Source organism: Chinchilla lanigera, unplaced genomic scaffold, assembly GCF_000276665.1.
Source record: "Chinchilla lanigera isolate Chin_1 unplaced genomic scaffold, ChiLan1.0 scaffold00006, whole genome shotgun sequence".
In the NCBI taxonomy this organism is placed as follows: Eukaryota; Metazoa; Chordata; class Mammalia; order Rodentia; family Chinchillidae; genus Chinchilla; species Chinchilla lanigera.
The window spans coordinates 35,468,591-35,485,323 of NW_004955407.1; the positions used below are offsets into that span (position 1 = coordinate 35,468,591).

At 52.4% G+C, this 16,733-nt stretch overlaps 1 protein-coding gene across 2 annotated transcripts in view; it reads left to right on the forward strand.

The window, feature by feature from the left end:
• Dopey2 (dopey family member 2) overlaps positions 1-16,733 on the forward strand; it is an 80,097-nt gene that overhangs the window by 30,826 nt on the left and 32,538 nt on the right. For both annotated transcript variants that reach the window (XM_013504576.1, XM_013504580.1), the window contains exons 10-17: positions 834-953; positions 3,142-3,244; positions 4,465-4,656; positions 7,883-8,567; positions 9,728-9,999; positions 11,641-11,793; positions 12,315-12,415; positions 13,072-13,262. In XM_013504576.1, coding sequence (XP_013360030.1) covers positions 834-953; positions 3,142-3,244; positions 4,465-4,656; positions 7,883-8,567; positions 9,728-9,999; positions 11,641-11,793; positions 12,315-12,415; positions 13,072-13,262 — 1,817 coding nt within the window. The remainder of the gene's footprint in view (positions 1-833; positions 954-3,141; positions 3,245-4,464; positions 4,657-7,882; positions 8,568-9,727; positions 10,000-11,640; positions 11,794-12,314; positions 12,416-13,071; positions 13,263-16,733) is intronic.

Genomic DNA, 16,733 nt, shown 5'->3' on the forward strand with positions numbered 1-16,733 from the left:
TTTTTTTTGGTTTTTCTCCGGTACCAGGAACCGAACTCACGACCTTGCGCTTGCCAGGCAGGCGCTTTGCCGCTGAGCTAAATCCCCAGCCCCCCGCTTTTTCTTAAGTGGCCTTGCGGTGGTTCCTTTCTGCATACGTCTCTGTGTATCTGTTTGAGAACTGCTATAGGGTCCCCTGGGGTTAGTGTCCTGAGCCATAAAAGATACACATTTACAATTTTAAGTTGGGGATGTATCTTAATGGTAGAGCACGTACCTAACGTGTGCAAGGCCCTGGATTTGAGCCCCAGTACGGGAATCCAGAAGCAAGCATATTTTTGTGGGATGTCTTTGCTAAATGGTTGCACTGTATTTCCACTAGTAGAGTATCCTGATTATCTTTGGCTAGACTAATCTTTCTAATCATTTTCTTCCCCCTTTTTTGGAGACAGAGTCTTACTATGTAGTTCAGGCTGGCCTCAAACTCATAGCAACCCTCCTGCCTCAGCCTCCCAAGTGCTGGTATTATAGGTGTGCACCACCCTATCTGGCTACTAAAACTGGTTTTCTGTATCAAAGTCTTTGTTGTGGTTTCTTTTTAGCAGCGCTAGGGCTCAAACCCAGGGGAGCTCACCACTGACCCATACTCCCAGCCCTTTTTATTTTTTATTTTGAGACAGGTTGTCTCATAGGAGATCTTCCTGCCTCCGCAGGTGGAATCACAGGTGTGCACCATTGCATCCTGAAGAATGTCATATTTTCCTTTTCATCAGAGTTTGTCAGCCTCTCTGGAAATCAGTCGTAAATGGTAAAATGCCTTCCAGCTTCTCAGACACAGTGTGCTTCTGTTTCAGTACAATCAAGGAAAACAAAAATGCCTCTGAGATCGTCAAGACGGTGAACTTGCTGATCTCGTCACTGAGCACCGACTTCCTCTGGGATTATATGACCAGGTGCTTCGAGGAGTGCTTCAGGTGTGCGCAGGTGGCCCGGTGCAGAGGGTGCAGGTGTGAGGGCCGAATGCCAGGCATGGTGCAGGATCCCCCAAGTGGCCGAGGCGGGGTGGTCTCCGCTGAGCTACGGAGAGCAGCCAGAGCAGGCCTGGGAAGAATTGGCTGATGATCCTGATAGAACGGAGAACATTTCTGTGAGGAAAATTCACAGTCTTTGCCGCATAACTCAGCAGCTGCCTTGTTTATTACTGCCTTGTAGAAAATCTCCGCGCGTTTCCCAGTTACCTTCTCCCAGACCTGCCCTGGCAGCCCGACCTCCTTAGCTCATCCTAGGTTCACGTCTCTGGGCCGGAGAGCGAACTTTGAAGTCTTCAGTCTTCTTAAATTCTTACTGAAATTAGTGTACAGCGGGCCAGATAAAAGCATTAATGTAATCAGCTCTGCATTACTTTGAAGCTGGTGGTGAATTGCATGACTTCCTAATCATGGGTGGGGACAGCAGGCTTTCCTGGAGAGCCTTTCCCATCCTGTCTTCTTTTTTTTTTTTTTTTTTTTTTTTGTCTTTTTGAGACAGGGTCTTGCTTTGCAGTTCAGGCTGGACTTGCGCTCACTTTGTAGCTCAGGCTGGTCTCAAACTTGTAACTATCCTCCTGCATCAACCTCCCAAGTGCTGGGATGACAGGCATACACTACCGCGCCCGGCTTCCCTCTTCTTTTTTATTTTATTTTATTGATTGGTTGGCTGGTATTTTGAGACAAGGTTTTGCTATGTGATTCAGACTAGCCATGAGCTCACTGTGTAGCCCATGGCGATCCTCCTGCCTCAGCTTTGTTGGTGCTGGGGTTACAGCACCACATCTGGCTCCTCATGCCACCTTTGTACAGGGGGACAAATGGCCTCTCATGAGTACGGTCCTGAGGAGCACGCTGTGAACCTTGCTGTCCACTGTGACCCTTGGGCTTCTCCCTGTCCTTCCTGTGCCCAGCAGCCATAGCAGAAGCTTTCTGAAACATTTCCGTGTGTGTCCTGTGGCTGGCAAGCCTTAGTTAACCCTCTGGACCAGCCCAGAGGGCAGCAGGCACTTTGTTGTCAAGCTTTTGCCGTGAGGGAGTAGTTCCGGGAAGCACGTTGTCTGCGTCCCACGGCACAGGGCAGCAGCCTGGACCCCAGCAGGGCCCGAGCTCGGAGTCCCCTGCCCGCTGGCCCCCACAGCTCCCCAGCACTGGGCCCACCCAGGCCTACTCCTTGGGCAGAATTAACTGATCACCACAAGACCGTGTGATACTGGGTAAGAGAATGCTTGGGTCAGCTTGGCTTTTTTTTAATTTGTGAAATTTTTTTGGTGGTTCCAGAGATCAAAGCCAGTGCTGTGCAGTGCTGGTCAGCTGCTCGTGGCTGAGCTCAGCCCCCGGGGCCCCTTTGTGTTTTGTGTTGTTTTTTAAGAACTTGATGTTGCTCCCCTCCCCGCTTATTCCTCTGCTTCCCGTGACGTCATTGGGCGCTGTCACAGCACGTCGTCTCTGTGTAAGGGATAGTGTGGAGCAGGAGTGTCTGCCAGCACTGTTGTGGGGGCAGTGGCCCCTTGGAGATGTTTTTCTAAAAGTTTTTCCTTTCGGTGTTTTATCTTTATCAGCTGACGTTCGTAGTCCGTAAGGGTCACGGTCAGGGTGGGGGCCGGCGCGCACACGTAACAGACCGCCCTCTCTCACACCCATCCCTCCCACCCGAGCCGGCTCTGTGTCCCTCGCACCCACCCTTTCAGCCTGTCACGGTCCGAGGCGCCAGTGACCCCGCTCGCTCCTGACGCGCGCACATCTCTTCCCGCTGCACGCGTGGCCAGCTCTGTGCCTTGGGAGTTCTCTTCCCAAGGTGGGCTCTAAGAGGACGAGTGCTGACTTAGGAAGGAGGAAACTAAGTAGGTGGCCTCACACAGAACAGCTGGTCGGCGCCCAGGGACCCAGTTGTCTCTTGGCGTCCGTGGGAATTGATTCCGGGGTCCCTTTGGCTCGGGCGCCTAGTGGGCAGCGCAGTACTTGCGTGTGGCCCGGCCGCCTGTGTGCTTCAAACCATCTGCAGCGGCTGACTCCAGCATCCGAGAGCCCTCCGTGCTCGTGTCTGGAATGGGGTCACTTCACTAGAAATCGTCAGGGGCTTGAAGTTCTGATGGGGAAAGGGCTAACTGGTTCTCCTTTCTTGTGGTTAACGCAGACCAGCGAAGCCGGATAACACTGCCGGGAAACCCGTCGGGCCTCCGCCCACCGTCTCGGAGCTCTGCACTCTGCTCGTGTTTCTCCTGGACGTCATCCCCTTGGTATGCAGGGACTACGGAAAGAGACGGCTCAGGGCTTACTGTTGTTGTGTTCTTAGGCCAGGCGCAGTGGTACACACCTATAATCCCAGCACTCAGGAGGCTGAGGCAGGAGGATCACCCAAGCTCAAATCCAGCCTGGGCTGCATAGTGAGACCCTATCTCAAAAAACCAAAAGAAAACTTTTGTTGTTGTACACTTACTAGTGTGGTTGGCCTGTTTTATAAGCCTACATTTTCTAAAACGTAGCCTTACGTAAATAAAAGATACCATTTCTATGCTTATTTTGGTACCAATAAATGAGCTTGAGCTGATCTCTTTTTTCTTTTTTGTTGTGTTGGTGGTGGTGCTGGGGTGGAACCCAGGGCCTCATGCCTGCCAGGCAAGCTCTCTGCTGCTGAGCTGTCCTCTCATAACTTGGAAGCCCTTAATTAAGACATAAAAGTAAAAGAGGGCTGGGGGTGTAGCTTTGTGGTAGAGCACTTAGCTGGCATGTGCAAGGCCCAGGGTTCAATTCCCAGGGCTGTGAAAAAAAATCAGTAAAAGGGGTTGTATGTAACTTTTGAGGCATGGTAAATGGGCCCAGCTAAAGTTATATAAACTGGATGATGAACTGAAACTGCAGCTCTTTAGGGATGAGAATAAATACATTTTTAGTTAAAATTGTACAGTTGGATTATTTTCTTGAGGGAAATTAATTTTTTAAGTATAGGAATGTGTCAGTTTTACTATTTTCTCTTAGGAGGGGTAAAACCACTTGAAGAGAGAGACATCCTTGATTTGTCTAGCTCAAAAGAAAATATTAGAGCCACGTGTGGTGGTATACTCCCATTATCCTAGCCATTTGGGAGGCTGAGGCAGAAGGATTGCCAGTTCAAGGATCCTGGGCAACTTAGCAGAACCCTGTCTCAAAAAGTAAGGAGGGAGTAGAATTTTTCTCTTTCTTCTTTTTGAGACAGGGTCTTGCTATATAGTTCAGGCTGGCCTTCAACTCACTGTGTATCCCATGCTGGCCTCGAACTCACAGCAGTCCTCCTGCCTCAGCCTTCCAAGTGCTAGGATTACAGGCATGCACCACCACGCCCAGCAGTACTTTATTTTCTGATTTGGGAATTAATGTGAAACCTACATTCCAAAAACCAGAGATGTGTAAGACACTAGATTGAGGAGCATCTTCCTGACCAGAGACTGCCTGTGTGAGTAACCACGCTTTGTCTTCACAGGAGCTCTACTCGGAGGTACAGACCCAGTACCTCCCGCAGGTGCTGGGCTGCCTGCTGCGGCCTCTGGCCGAGCAGGTGGAGGCCTTGAGCTTGCCTGAGCTCACACACGCCCTGAAGACGTGTTTCAAGGTGCTCAGCAAGGTCCAGATGCCGCCCTCCTACCTGGACACGGAACCTGCAAGCGGAGGCTTGGTACGTGCCACGGCGGGAGCTCGGGGGCCAGGGAGGGGCGCTGATGAGGGGGTGTCCAGGGAGGCGTCAGAGATGCACATTGCACAGCGAACACCAGGTTTCGGGGAGCTAAGCCCCCACATGCTGCCCAGCCACTGTCAGTGACCACAGCCTTCTGCTCGGGGCCGGTGTTTGTATGTTTGAATGTGCGTGACTTGGGTTATCTAAAATGCAAACCCTAGCTTGACTTGCTGGGGTTCCCTGACAAAGCCCCAGAACCTGGGCGGCTGATCCAGCAGAGATTTCTTTCCTCACAGCTCTGGAGGTCAGTGTGCAGAGGAACCACGCCCGCTGTGGCTTCGTCTCATGATCCATGGCACCAGCCTCTGCCTTTGTGGGCATGTGGTGCTTGCCCCATGTGCATGTCTTGTCTCTGATCTCCAGATTTCCCTTTTTCATTGTTTTTAAAGGTTTTTTGTTTTTTGTTATTTTGAAACAGTGTCTCGCTATGTAGTGTAGGCTGGCCTTGAACTCACTATGTAGCCCAGGCTGGCTTCAACCTCTCAGAGACCCCTTTGCCTCAGCCTCCTGGGTTCTGGTACTACAGATATGCACACCACGCCCAGCACAATTTCCCCTTTTTACAGTGATGAAGTCAGGTTGAATCTGAACTCATCCTACTGGCCCCTTCTTAATCTTCTGCAGAGGCCCTATGTACTGGAAGTAAGGGCCCCAACATGTTTTGGGGGCCCAGTTTGATGTATAATACACACTGTTTTGTGACTTGTCCTAGCTTTTAATTTATTGAAATAATATTTTGGCGACATCCTTGCATATCAATATAAGTAAAGGTATTTTATTTTTTACTTTCTGGATAATAGTCTGTGGTATGGATTATAATTTATTGTTTCCCGTTGATGTATTTAGCTTCTTTCCTGTTTTTCTCTGTTAAAACCGTTTCCGGTCTGCACCCTGCACACGGGTGCTGCTTGCTGTGGGTTACTTCCGGTCAGCGCATTGCAGTGGATAGGCACACACGCTTAATCTGTGAGAAATGCTGCCTGCTTGTCTGCTGAAAAGACTAACGCTGACAGACCCGCGAGCAGCGTGATGCCCATGGTCTTTGGAGTGTTTCGCCTTCATCTCTTTTGGGGGATTTGAAAATTTTGCCTTGAGCTCCGCTTAGTGCTGCAGGCGCTGACGGCGAAGCCGTGAGAAGAGCTGTGTGGTTGGATCCTGGCTGGAGACGAGTGAGCTGCCAGCGCACAGGCTGCAGGTTGTAGCCCCAGCTGAGAAGTTAGTTCTCTCTCCTTCCTGGCCACCCTAGCTACGAGGGAAAATTCTGAAAATGTAAAGCCTGAGTATCTATAGCTTACAAGTATGAATAGCAGTCTGCTCGAGAAGTCACGCTGCCGCCTCATTCTTCCTAGAGAGCACCGGAGAGGGAACGCGAAGGAGTTTCAGATTTAATGTGATGTTATCTGAGGGGCAGTGTGGGGAACGAGAGACGGGTGATTCGTTAATGGTCGCAGTGGTATCGCTTTGGGAAAGCCCGTGTGTGTGTGTGTGTGTGTGTGTGTGTGTGTGTGTGTGTGTGTAATGCGTGATTAAAGTCTGTAAAAATTACTAAGTAAAAGACACTGCCATGAATCCCCTCCAGACCCCCCCACTGTGAGCACGTTACCCAAGGTCGTTCTTGCCACTTTCTGGAACAGCCGTGGGAGTCACCTTTGTGTCTCTATGTGAGGGTCACAGGTACAGTGGCTGCTGCCCAGGGCCATCCAACAGAAACGCAGCTCCTGAAAACGTGACGCTGTGTCCTCATCCACCTTGTTTGCTGGATCTGGCACCGTGTGGCTTCCAGCTCCTCCCCGAAGTCAAAATGACCATGACAGGGAAATGTTTTGAGTTGATTGAGAACGCCAGGGCAGCCAGGACAGCGCAGCTGCAGACACTCAGGAAAGAGGACTCCAGCTGCCGCAGGAAGTGGCAAGAGTGCCGAGCGAGGTGTGTTCAAAGCAGAGGGGGACATTCTGAAGAGGGTTCACAGCAAGGTGTCTTACTGTAGTCGTTTTTAAAAAAATATTTAATCTTTCACTTTTAGGGGGGTTGGTTTTGTGGGGTACTTTTGTTTTGGTTTTTGGAGACAAGGCTCGCTCCATAGTTCAGGCTGGTATTGAGCTCACTATGGAGCCCAGGCTGGCCTCAAACTCATGGCACTCCTGCCTCAGCCTCCCAAGTACATCCGGACACCACCATGACTGGCCCGCATTCACTATTTCTCAGTCACACCTTGTATGCGTCGTATGCATAGTTACGTTGAGGATCCCTTCTCTGAAATGCTTAGCACCAGAAGTGTTTTGATTTGAGACATTTTTCAGATTTAAGAATATTTACATATACATGATGTATCTTTTGTGTGTGTGTGTGTGTTTTTGAGACAGGGTCTCGCTATACAATTCAGGCTGGCCATGAGCTCACTTTGTGGCCCAGGCTGGTCTCGAACTTCCAATAATCCTCCTGCCTCAGCCTCCCCAGTGCTGGGATCACAGGCGCGTGCTACCATGCCTGGCCATGACATATCTCAAGGATGGGGCACGAGTCTAAACACAGGATTCCTTTTATGTTTTGTGTACACCTTATACACAGAGCCTGCAGGTAATGTATTTTTGTGGTCGATCAGTTGGCTGACGATACTGACCAGATACTTACTGGCCACATGTTGTAGAAAACACATAAAACAAATACAGAAAAGTTGGTTCCACCCCCTCGGACCCTCTTTCTCCCCCTAAACACCTGTCATTGTGATTTGGTCGGAGCAGGGCTCAGAGACCTGAGAGCAGTTCTGGACAGTATTTTCAGGGCATCTGTGTTACGACTGTGACACGTTACAGGTCCGGTGTGGGCTTTTCCGGTGGCCTCATGTCAGCACCTAAAATGTTTGGGATTTGGAGCATTTTAGATTTTTAGTGTCCGGGTTAGAGCTGCGCAGCCTGTCCCTGTGTCTCGTGCCGGCTTCAGACGTTGTCGTGGCGCCCACTCTTACGTCTTTATCCCTTTATTTTACCCCCAGCCCCTCCTGCACCACTGCCCTCGCTTCATCCGCTCACACGAGGGCTCGCTAGGCACAGGGCCCTAGGGTTTGGAGGAACGGGTTTGAAATACGTGCCTGGTCAGCTGATTCTTGAATCCCTTGGCCTTAAGAGCTGTGTGATAGAATTTCTTCTTTATTCATTATTATTTGCAGAGTCCGGTAAAAGGCGAACATGGCGAAATCATTTTAGAAACGAAGGCAGTGGTGGCTGGTGATGAGGAGACGCCGTTCCCCCCTCTGAAGTCTGAGGACAGCGGGATCGGGCTCAGTGCCTCTTCGCCGGAGCTGTCCGAGCACCTGCGTGTCCCTCGGGTCTCTCCGGAGAGAGACGACATCTGGAAGAAGGGGGGCAGCATGCAGAGGACGCTTCTGTGCATCCAGGAGCTCATCGCCAACTTCGCCAGCAAGAACATCTTTGCGGTGCCAGCACCCGCGCCCGGAGAGGAAAGCAGGTCTGAGGAGCCCGCAGGGAGGAGAGGCAAGGGCGCGGCGCCGAGAACCGGGGCCAGTGACTCCGGCAGGAAGAACTCGTGGGAGACCAAGCCCGTCACCGTGCCCCAGTTTAAGCAGATACTGTCAGACCTGTTCACGGTGCACGGGTCTCTGTTTAAGACAAAAAGTTCGGAGTCACCGACATCTCTGCCCAGTAGCCCGGGCAGGAAGACAGGAGGAGGATGGGAGGCTGACCGCGTGGTCCTTGACCTGGGGGGCTCCAAGGAGCACTGCAGGGAAGCCTTCGCCGCCGCCTGCCATCTGCTGCTGGACTGTGCCACCTTCCCCGTGTACCTGTCCGAGGAGGAGACCGAGCAGCTCTGCGAGACGCTATTCCAGCCCCCAGGTGAGGGGGCACCCCTGAGCCCCTGGCTGGGATGCTGTCACTGAGGCGGTGGACATTCACAAACCAAGACCCACCAAAGTTGTGTCCAGCAAGAAGGGGCCACAGGCAGTGCACCCTAGTCCAAATGCTCTAGAGTCCAAAACTTCCTGAGCACTGGTATAATCTCAGAGCATTTGGACAAGAGATGCTCAGCCAGGAAAGTCTATGTAAACACATAGTCTGAGATCCAAAAAACCCCAAAATCTGAGACGCTTCTATTCCCAAGCCGTTTGGGTAAGTGATACTAATTTGTGTATGGTTGTTTGTTTGATTTCTTGGTGCTGTAGATTACGTGGCAAGATTACCAGTCATTGCATGGCCATTTAGTAAGGGCCAGGTCTCTATTTTTAAGCCTTGAGTATCCAGCACGGCACAGCAGAAAGTGCAGCACATTAAAGGTAGTAAGCAGTGCCGGGCATGGTGGCGCACGCCTGTAATCTTAGCTGCAGAAGGATCGCTGCTGGGTCTACATAGTGAGTTCAAGGCCAGCCCGGATAGCGAGGGCCTGCCTCAGAAAAACAAACAAAAGTAGTAGTAAGTAGCTGTTAGTAGACTGTTTCATACTCCTGATCTTAAAAGTTTACTATTGGGCTGGGGATTACCTCAGCGGCACAGCACCTGCCTGGCAAGTGCAAGATTGTGAGATCGATTCCCTGTACCAAAAAAAAAAAAAAAAATTAAAAGTTTACTATTGGTTTGCTATTGCTGCTCTAACATGGTATATAGCCGAGCAGCTTACACAACACAAACTTACAGGCTCATGGCTTCAGAAGCCAGAAGTTTAAAATCAGGGTGTCAGGGCGGTGCTCACTCTGAGACTGGGAGGAGTCTGTCCTTGCGTCTCTGCAGCTCCCAGCGGTGGCCAGCAGTCCCTGGCCTCCTTGGCTTTCCTGGCTGTGCCTCTGTGATCCCCTGGTGACCTCCTGTCCGTCTCATTGGCAGCTTCCTCGAAGGGCCCCAGCTGTATTGTATTACAGCCCCATGGCCTCACTCCACCTCCGTTACCTCCATACAGACCTTGTTTCCAGATAAGCACCCCGGGACGTGGCCCCTACAGAATCTGCAGGCAGGAATTTTCTCACCGGTCTTTGCTTCTGTCCTCTGCCTGTCCTCCCTCTCAGAGGCCAGCGATCCCAACTTTCCACCCTGGCTGAGGTCCCTGATGACCATTTGCTGCTGCGTGACCGACTGCTACGTCCAGAATATAGCCATCTCCACCCTGCTGGAGGTGATCAACCATTCCCAGTCCCTCGCACTGGTCATCGAGGACAAGATGAAGCGCTGCAAAAGCTCCGGGCACAGCCCGTTCTTTGGCAAGCTGCAGATGGTGACAGTCCCGCCCATCGCCCCCGGGATGCTGAAGGTCATCGCGGAGGACACAGACTTCTATCAGGTATCCCCACAGGATGCAGGGTGGGCACGCGGTGCGCAGGCCTTCTTCCCCACCCAGACTGTAATCGCTGACTGGGACGAGGAATGTTCAGCTCCAGCTGTAACCTTGTGCACCCTTGTCACCGGGGCTCCTGGCACAGTTTTTGGGCTATAGTTGGGCAGGGAGGGGCAGCAGCAGCAGCCTTGTCTTCTAAGCATGCCTCGCCCAGCGTGTCACTTCTGTCCTGCAGCCGCCCTGCGGCGAGAGCAGCTGGGCCCCCGCGCTCAGGGCTGCGCGGAAGGCCTCTCCCTATACATGGGGGCTGGGTGGAGGCAGGGCACCCACAGGTCCCCTGCTGAGCAGTCAGGAGATGCAGAAGCCCTAGGTGGGGGCTGGGGGAAGAGAGCACCCCGTCTTCACGGCTGCACCCCAGAGTGGGTAGAAAGTTTCCATCTGGTGGGTAAGGAGCAGGTCCTGCCTGCGCTGCGTCCCCCCCACCCCCCCGCCCCAGTCTCAGCAGTCCAGAAAGCGTCTCTCACGCATTGCCACAGAGGCCGTGAGGAAGCCGGCTCCTTTGCTTAGTCACAAGTTTCGGCATCAGAAGTTTCATTTAACTGGATTGTTAGAGGTTACTTTAGAGAAAAAATAATGATGGGGAGGGGCCGTGGCCATCATCAGTTAAATTGATCTGTTTAGACAGATTGGTCAAATAGAAATAAACAGGCCAAACAAACCCAGAGCCAGGCATAGGGGTACATGTCTCTAATACCAGCACTCAGGAGGCTGAGGCAGGAAGATTGCCCCAAGCCCAAGGCCAGTTTGGGCTATGTAGTGAGTTGAAGGCCATCCTAAACTACTTAGTATAGAGACCGTATCTCTAAGTCCATCAGTTGATCAGTCCCATAAAAGTATGTAGTCTGAGGTGCTCCTAGACTGCTATCATCTATGAAATACTAATTCATTTCTTAATCTCAAGGAATCCCTGAGACACTCCTCACCCAAAGTGGGATCCAGCCCCCGCACTGGGTCAGGCCTGACCTCAGGCTCCCTGGGACGTGTGGGAGGCTGCGGCTCCTGCAGACCCTGTATGTTTAAGGAGCTTAGCTCAGGCTTAAAGGGAGGCGGGCTGCTTGATGCGGAGTGTGACTGGGGGTGGAAGGGAGTAGGCCGCCGTGCACAGCGAGGGGACGCATCTGTGGGGTCGACGCTGCCAGGCCGGCCCTCGCCCATCGCGTGGCAGCTGATGGACCCCTGGAGGCAGCACAGTGCTATGTGATCACCCACAGAGTTGGTGATGGCTGGGACCACCAGAAACCCAGTGGGCTCCCTGGGCGCAACTGTAGACACCCCTGTGCCAGCACGGGCTGAAGCTTGTGGAGAGAAATCTTCAGCTACCTGGTGGATTCCCTTCTGGAAAGTAGCGTTGAAGTCTCACCAGTTCCTTAGCCTTCTTAGCTGGTCAGAAAACTCCAGGGCGAACCAGGCGACCCTAGTGCCTTTCACTTCGTGTTGTGTGTTGGTCACGCGGCCCTGGGTGTCAAGGGTTCTCACAAAGCATGTGCAGATTCCAGACAGCGCCAGGAGGCTGGGGCGGGGGCAGCGAGAGGAGGAAGGGAACAGGGTGGCTTCCCAGGAGCCTCTGCTGCCTTTTCCTCTTGCCAGAGGGTGGCACGCGTGCTGTGGGATCAGCTGAACAAGGAGACCCGGGAGCACCACGTCACCTGCGTGGAGCTGTTCTACCGGCTGCACTGCCTGGCCCCATCTGCCAACATCTGCGAGGACATCATCTGCCATGCGCTCCTGGACCCTGACAAGGTGAGCCCTCCCACGCGCTCCGTCCCCCCACCGCCCTGGGCCGAGGCAGGCAGGGCTCTGCCAGACCGCAGAGCCCTCGGAACGCAGCTGTGCCTGTGGAAAGGCTCCCCGGGGAAATGTGCGACTGTTGGCAAAACAAGCCAACATTGTCCCTGTGAGAATTTACAGGGGTGAGGTGCGCCCCTGATCTTCAGGCCTGTGGGCCTGGCACCCAGAAGGCGCACAGGAAGCCACGGCCTGCGCTGTGCCAGACCACGGGCCTGTGCGTGACCCTGGATATCAACAAAGGCCGCAATTCGTGTGTGCTTGCTCACCTGTGTCGGTGTGAAAGGAAGCAAGAAAAGCGGGAGGAGGCGGGTTTTTCTCACCCTCTGGCCAAGCCCCACACGAGACTCCAGAGTCTCCGCCGCAGCTGCCCACAGCTGCCCGGCGAGCACCCTCAGTTACCTCGTGGCTTCGTGCATCCGGAAAGCGCGCTGCCGTGGAGCCGGCTCCTCACCCCTGCTTCTTTCCTCGCCAAGGGCACGCGGTTGGAAGCCCTCTTCCGATTTTCCGTGATCTGGCACCTGACCAGGGAGATCCAAGGCAGCCGAGTGACGTCCCACAATCGCTCCTTCGACAGGTGAGGCGGCTTTTCGGGGTGACTGACCCTTTGCACAGGGTCCTGGCCAGCGCCTTTGGCTAGGGGTGGGGTGACGGGCAGCAGAGGAGAGCCTCACGCGTGAGCCGTGAGCCCTGCACGGCGCCAGGCCCAGGCCCTCCAAGTGAGCCTCAGCCGGAAGCGTGTGCGTGTGTGTCAGGCGTCCTCGGTTTGGCGGGCAGGGAGGGAGCGCTGAGCATGCTGCTCTTCCCGCTTGCCCTGACAGGAGAACTCTGGGGGTGCGGGTGGCGGGCGCCGTTTGTACCGTGTGCACAGCGCTGGGTCACGGCCTGCATGCGAAGCTGCGAGCTTGATGGCAGGTTCACTGTGCCCCGCTTTCCGTGTGCCCACAGTGTCTCTGAGGCAGACGGTGAGGCCGGGCACCCCCTTTCAGAGTTGCCAGCAGGTTCTGATGCCCCGATCCAGCCTGAGTCCAACGTAGCCAGTGTGGATTGAGGCCTGGGCACTGGACAGGAAAAGGTTCCTCCAGGATTCTCACGTGAAACTGAGGCTGAGACCCCCCTCCATCCCCTGTCTGAAGCCAGCTCGGGGAGGCGCCCCAGGCGCCCGTGTGCTGTGCCACCTGGGCCCATCATGTGCAGCCGTGCGCAGACTCAGTGCCGCCCTCCTGCCCACAGATCCCTGTTCGTCGTGCTCGACAGCCTGGCCTGCGCGGACGGCGCCATCAGCACGGCGGCCCAGGGCTGGCTGGTGCGCGCGCTCTCCCTGGGGGACGTGGCGCGCATCCTGGAGCCTGTGCTCCTGCTGCTGCTGCAGCCCAAGACCCAGCGGACGTCCATCCACTGCCTGAAGCGGGAGAACTCGGCCGGTGAGTGGGGCACGATGGCGCACGTTCAGGGACCAAGCAGCGTGAAAGTAACCTTGTGAACTCACAGGGACTCGGCGCGTGTAAGGAGCGCCAGGACATCACTGAGAACTGCCCGCTAGCGCATCTCTGCCTTTCCCGCAAAGCCAGATGGTTTTTATGACAAGGAACATTCTGAAATGCACAATATGGTATTATTAACTGTAGTCACCATACCAGGCAGCAGGCCACTAAAACTGAATCTCTCCAGACTGAACGAACCCTTTACCCTGTCCCCAGCATCTTTGCTTTCCCCTTTTCTCTCCCTCCCAGCCTCTACTGACCACCATTCTGTGCTCTGCTTTGATGGGCTAGATTTGATAGCAGATTTTTTTTTTTTTTGAAGCAAGTTCTCACTATGTAGCCCAGGCTGACCTTGAATTCACAGTGATTGTCCTGCCTCAGCCTCCCCAGTGCTTGGATTACAGATGTGCACCACCACACCCAGCTGACAGGAGGAGATGTGAAATGTTCTTAGCACACACAAAAACTAATAGGCAAGGTATGTTAGCTTTCTTTAATCATCCCACAATGTGCACATATCAAATACAATACATGGTACCCCGTAAATAGGTATTTTTAAATATTTAAAAATTAAAACTTTTTAAAAATTAAAAATGTAAAAATTAGTACAAGACTAAGTAGACATGTTTCAGTCAAAGCAGGGACTCGTGATTCTCTCATCAGAGAAAACAACTCAAATGTTCTAAGATACAGTAGTCAATTTTGCCTCATTGGGATAAGCACACCAACATCTCAATTTAGAGGAGAAGTAAAGCCGGGTGTGGTGGCACGTACCTGTAATCCCAGCACTTGGGAGGCTGAGGCAGGAGGATCACCATGAATTTGAGGCCAGCCTGTGCTACATAGTGACAACCTGTCTCAAGAAAAATTTTAAAAATAAAGGAGAGAATTACCCCAGCTTACACTTTCAGAGTGCTCTGCTCACAGTCGGCAGCCCCAGAGCAGAATGGATGGTGGAGAGGCCGAGAGGAGGAAACCTGCTGGCTCCGTGGCAGGCAGGAAGCAGAGCGCAAAGGGCAGAGCTGGGTCAGGAGCAGGCCCTCAGGTCCGACTGCAGTGACCCCTCCAGGCAGGCCGCACCCAGCAGCACATGGCGCTCAGGATCCAGTCCCCTGCCAGAAACCCCACCTCTGAACACAGGAGACTTCGGGGGGCCATGTTAGATCTAAACCGTGACGTACAGTAAGAAGAGGACAGCAGGGCGTCTCTACAGAGGTCTCCAGAGCTGACACCTGTCCTGCTTAGAGGAGAAGAGCGTAGCTGTGTGTCCAGGTGCCCTTGAGGTGTGGCTTTGCTAGGTGGCACTTCCACCGGATCCCTGCAGGAACGGGATGATGTAGGTGTGAGTGACTGAAAATAGTCAAATACTCGGTCGTGTTTTATCTTTAAAAAGTGCTTATTTAGCCAGGATGGTGGCGAGTGCCTGTAATCCCAGCACTCGGGAGCCTGAGGCAGGACGATTACCAGGAGTTCCTGCCCAGCCTCAACTACATAGTGAGTTCAAGACCAGCCTGAACTACATAGCGAGACCCTGCCTTAAAAAAAAAGACCTTATATATGAACCTTCTACAACAGGTAAATATTTTTTTCTGTCTGCTCTCTGAGGTTCTTTACAACTGTAAAACCTGTTGATCAGATAATCAGGCAGGCAGAAGAAATAAGCCTTTCATGTCATAGAACTCCAGAGGCATCTTGAACACATACTTAGAAGAATATAACTAGAAATAAGGAAAAATTTTAAAAATGAAATAAAGCTGTCCAATCCCTTAAATGTTTTTCTTTTTTTAAATTTTGTCCCTTAAATTCTGCTGATTGATAAGCACTGCAGTTTGTGAACTAATGCTACCTTAATATAAAATAACTGCCCTGCTTTAAAGGAAATATGAAAACAGTTTATTCTGAGCCAGCCATGACCACGGAGTGGGACCCCGGATTACCGTGACAGACGTGTTCCACCACGGAAAAGGTTACGAGAGTTTTTATACTCATAGAACCAAAGAAAGTCACAAATCAGTACATTTACCCATTACACGGGCAGGGGCATTGGATAGAAGCAGGAAATCTGTCCACAGGTTTCAGGTGGGAGAGCAGTCTTCGCATTGGGGGTCGGGGAGACAAGAGGTCTGGTAAACTTGGCTACGGATTCCAAAAAGCATATCTGCTGAGTTTAGTTCAGATCCAGATGTGAAGGATGACTCTGAAAAGAGCTAAGAGAGCCCAAGGTAGCTGGGGCTTTGATCTGCACCCGTCCATCTCTCCGCCTCAAAGGAGAGGCTGCAGCCAGCCAGTCTGCGGGGTCTCTGACGCCGATACAGCTGAAGGAGCGTGTGCTAACGTGTGCTCACTCCTTCCGCAGTAGCTGTGTTTTAGACTTCGCCATTTTTCTATGGGGCAGTTTACAAGCTTGGAGTTCGCTCAGCTCAGGAGGCTGCAAGGATTGTCTGTCCCGCCTCAGAGAGATGCAGTCCCCAGCCCCAGGGGAGCAGAGGCGGGAGGAGAGGGGGCAGCGTCTGTGCGGGGTTCTTGCCTGCACCTGCAACCTCGGGTTTTCCTCTGGGAGGGAAAGAGGAGACACGGGATTATTCCACGTTCTAACAAACGAAGTACACATCAAGCACTTTCTCAAATCTGGCTACCTTCTTGGAGGCTACATGTTTTAGTATTTGTCAGCTTTTTGAGAGGCAAGTTTCAGTTCCACAGTTCTTCAGGATTGGGTAGCCCTGCCTACCTCCGTGTATCTCTGCCAAGGTCTCTTCCAATCGCTGGAGCCATCTGCTGCTTCCTAATCTGAGAGACCAAATTTGCTCTGCCCTTTTCTTCCCCTGGAGGAAGCTAGGTGTCTATCCTCTCTCCCCACCCTGCTTCCTGAATCTTGCAGAAATCTTTTTAAAATCTCACTGTGTACTTGAAGACGCTCATGAATTTCTGATATCTTTTTCCTCCCCCTTTCCCAATCTTGCTTAATGTTCCTGACATAGATTTGTTGAAAGCTGCCTACTAAAACATTTGGCAATATCAGAGACTTCTGGCTCTCACATCTCTTTGAATACTTAAAAGTGCTGTGCATGGCTGATTACAGAAGTGCTAATGTGGGTACTTCAAGAATTGGAATAAAAGCCGGGCATGGTGGCACATGCCTCTAATCCCAGCACTCGGGGAGGCTGAGGCAGGAGGATCGTTGTGAGTTTGAGACCAGCCTAGGCTACAAAGTGAGCTCAAGGGGCCGGGAATATAGTTCAGCGGCACAAGCACCTGCCTAGGAAGCTCAAGGTCCTGAGTTTGATTCCTAGTACAAAAAAAAGTGAATTGAAGGCCAGCCTGAACTGCATAGCAAGACCCTGTCTCAAAAAGACCAAAAAAAAAAAAAACAAAAACAAAAAAAAAACAGAAAAAACTTGGAATAAGGAGGAG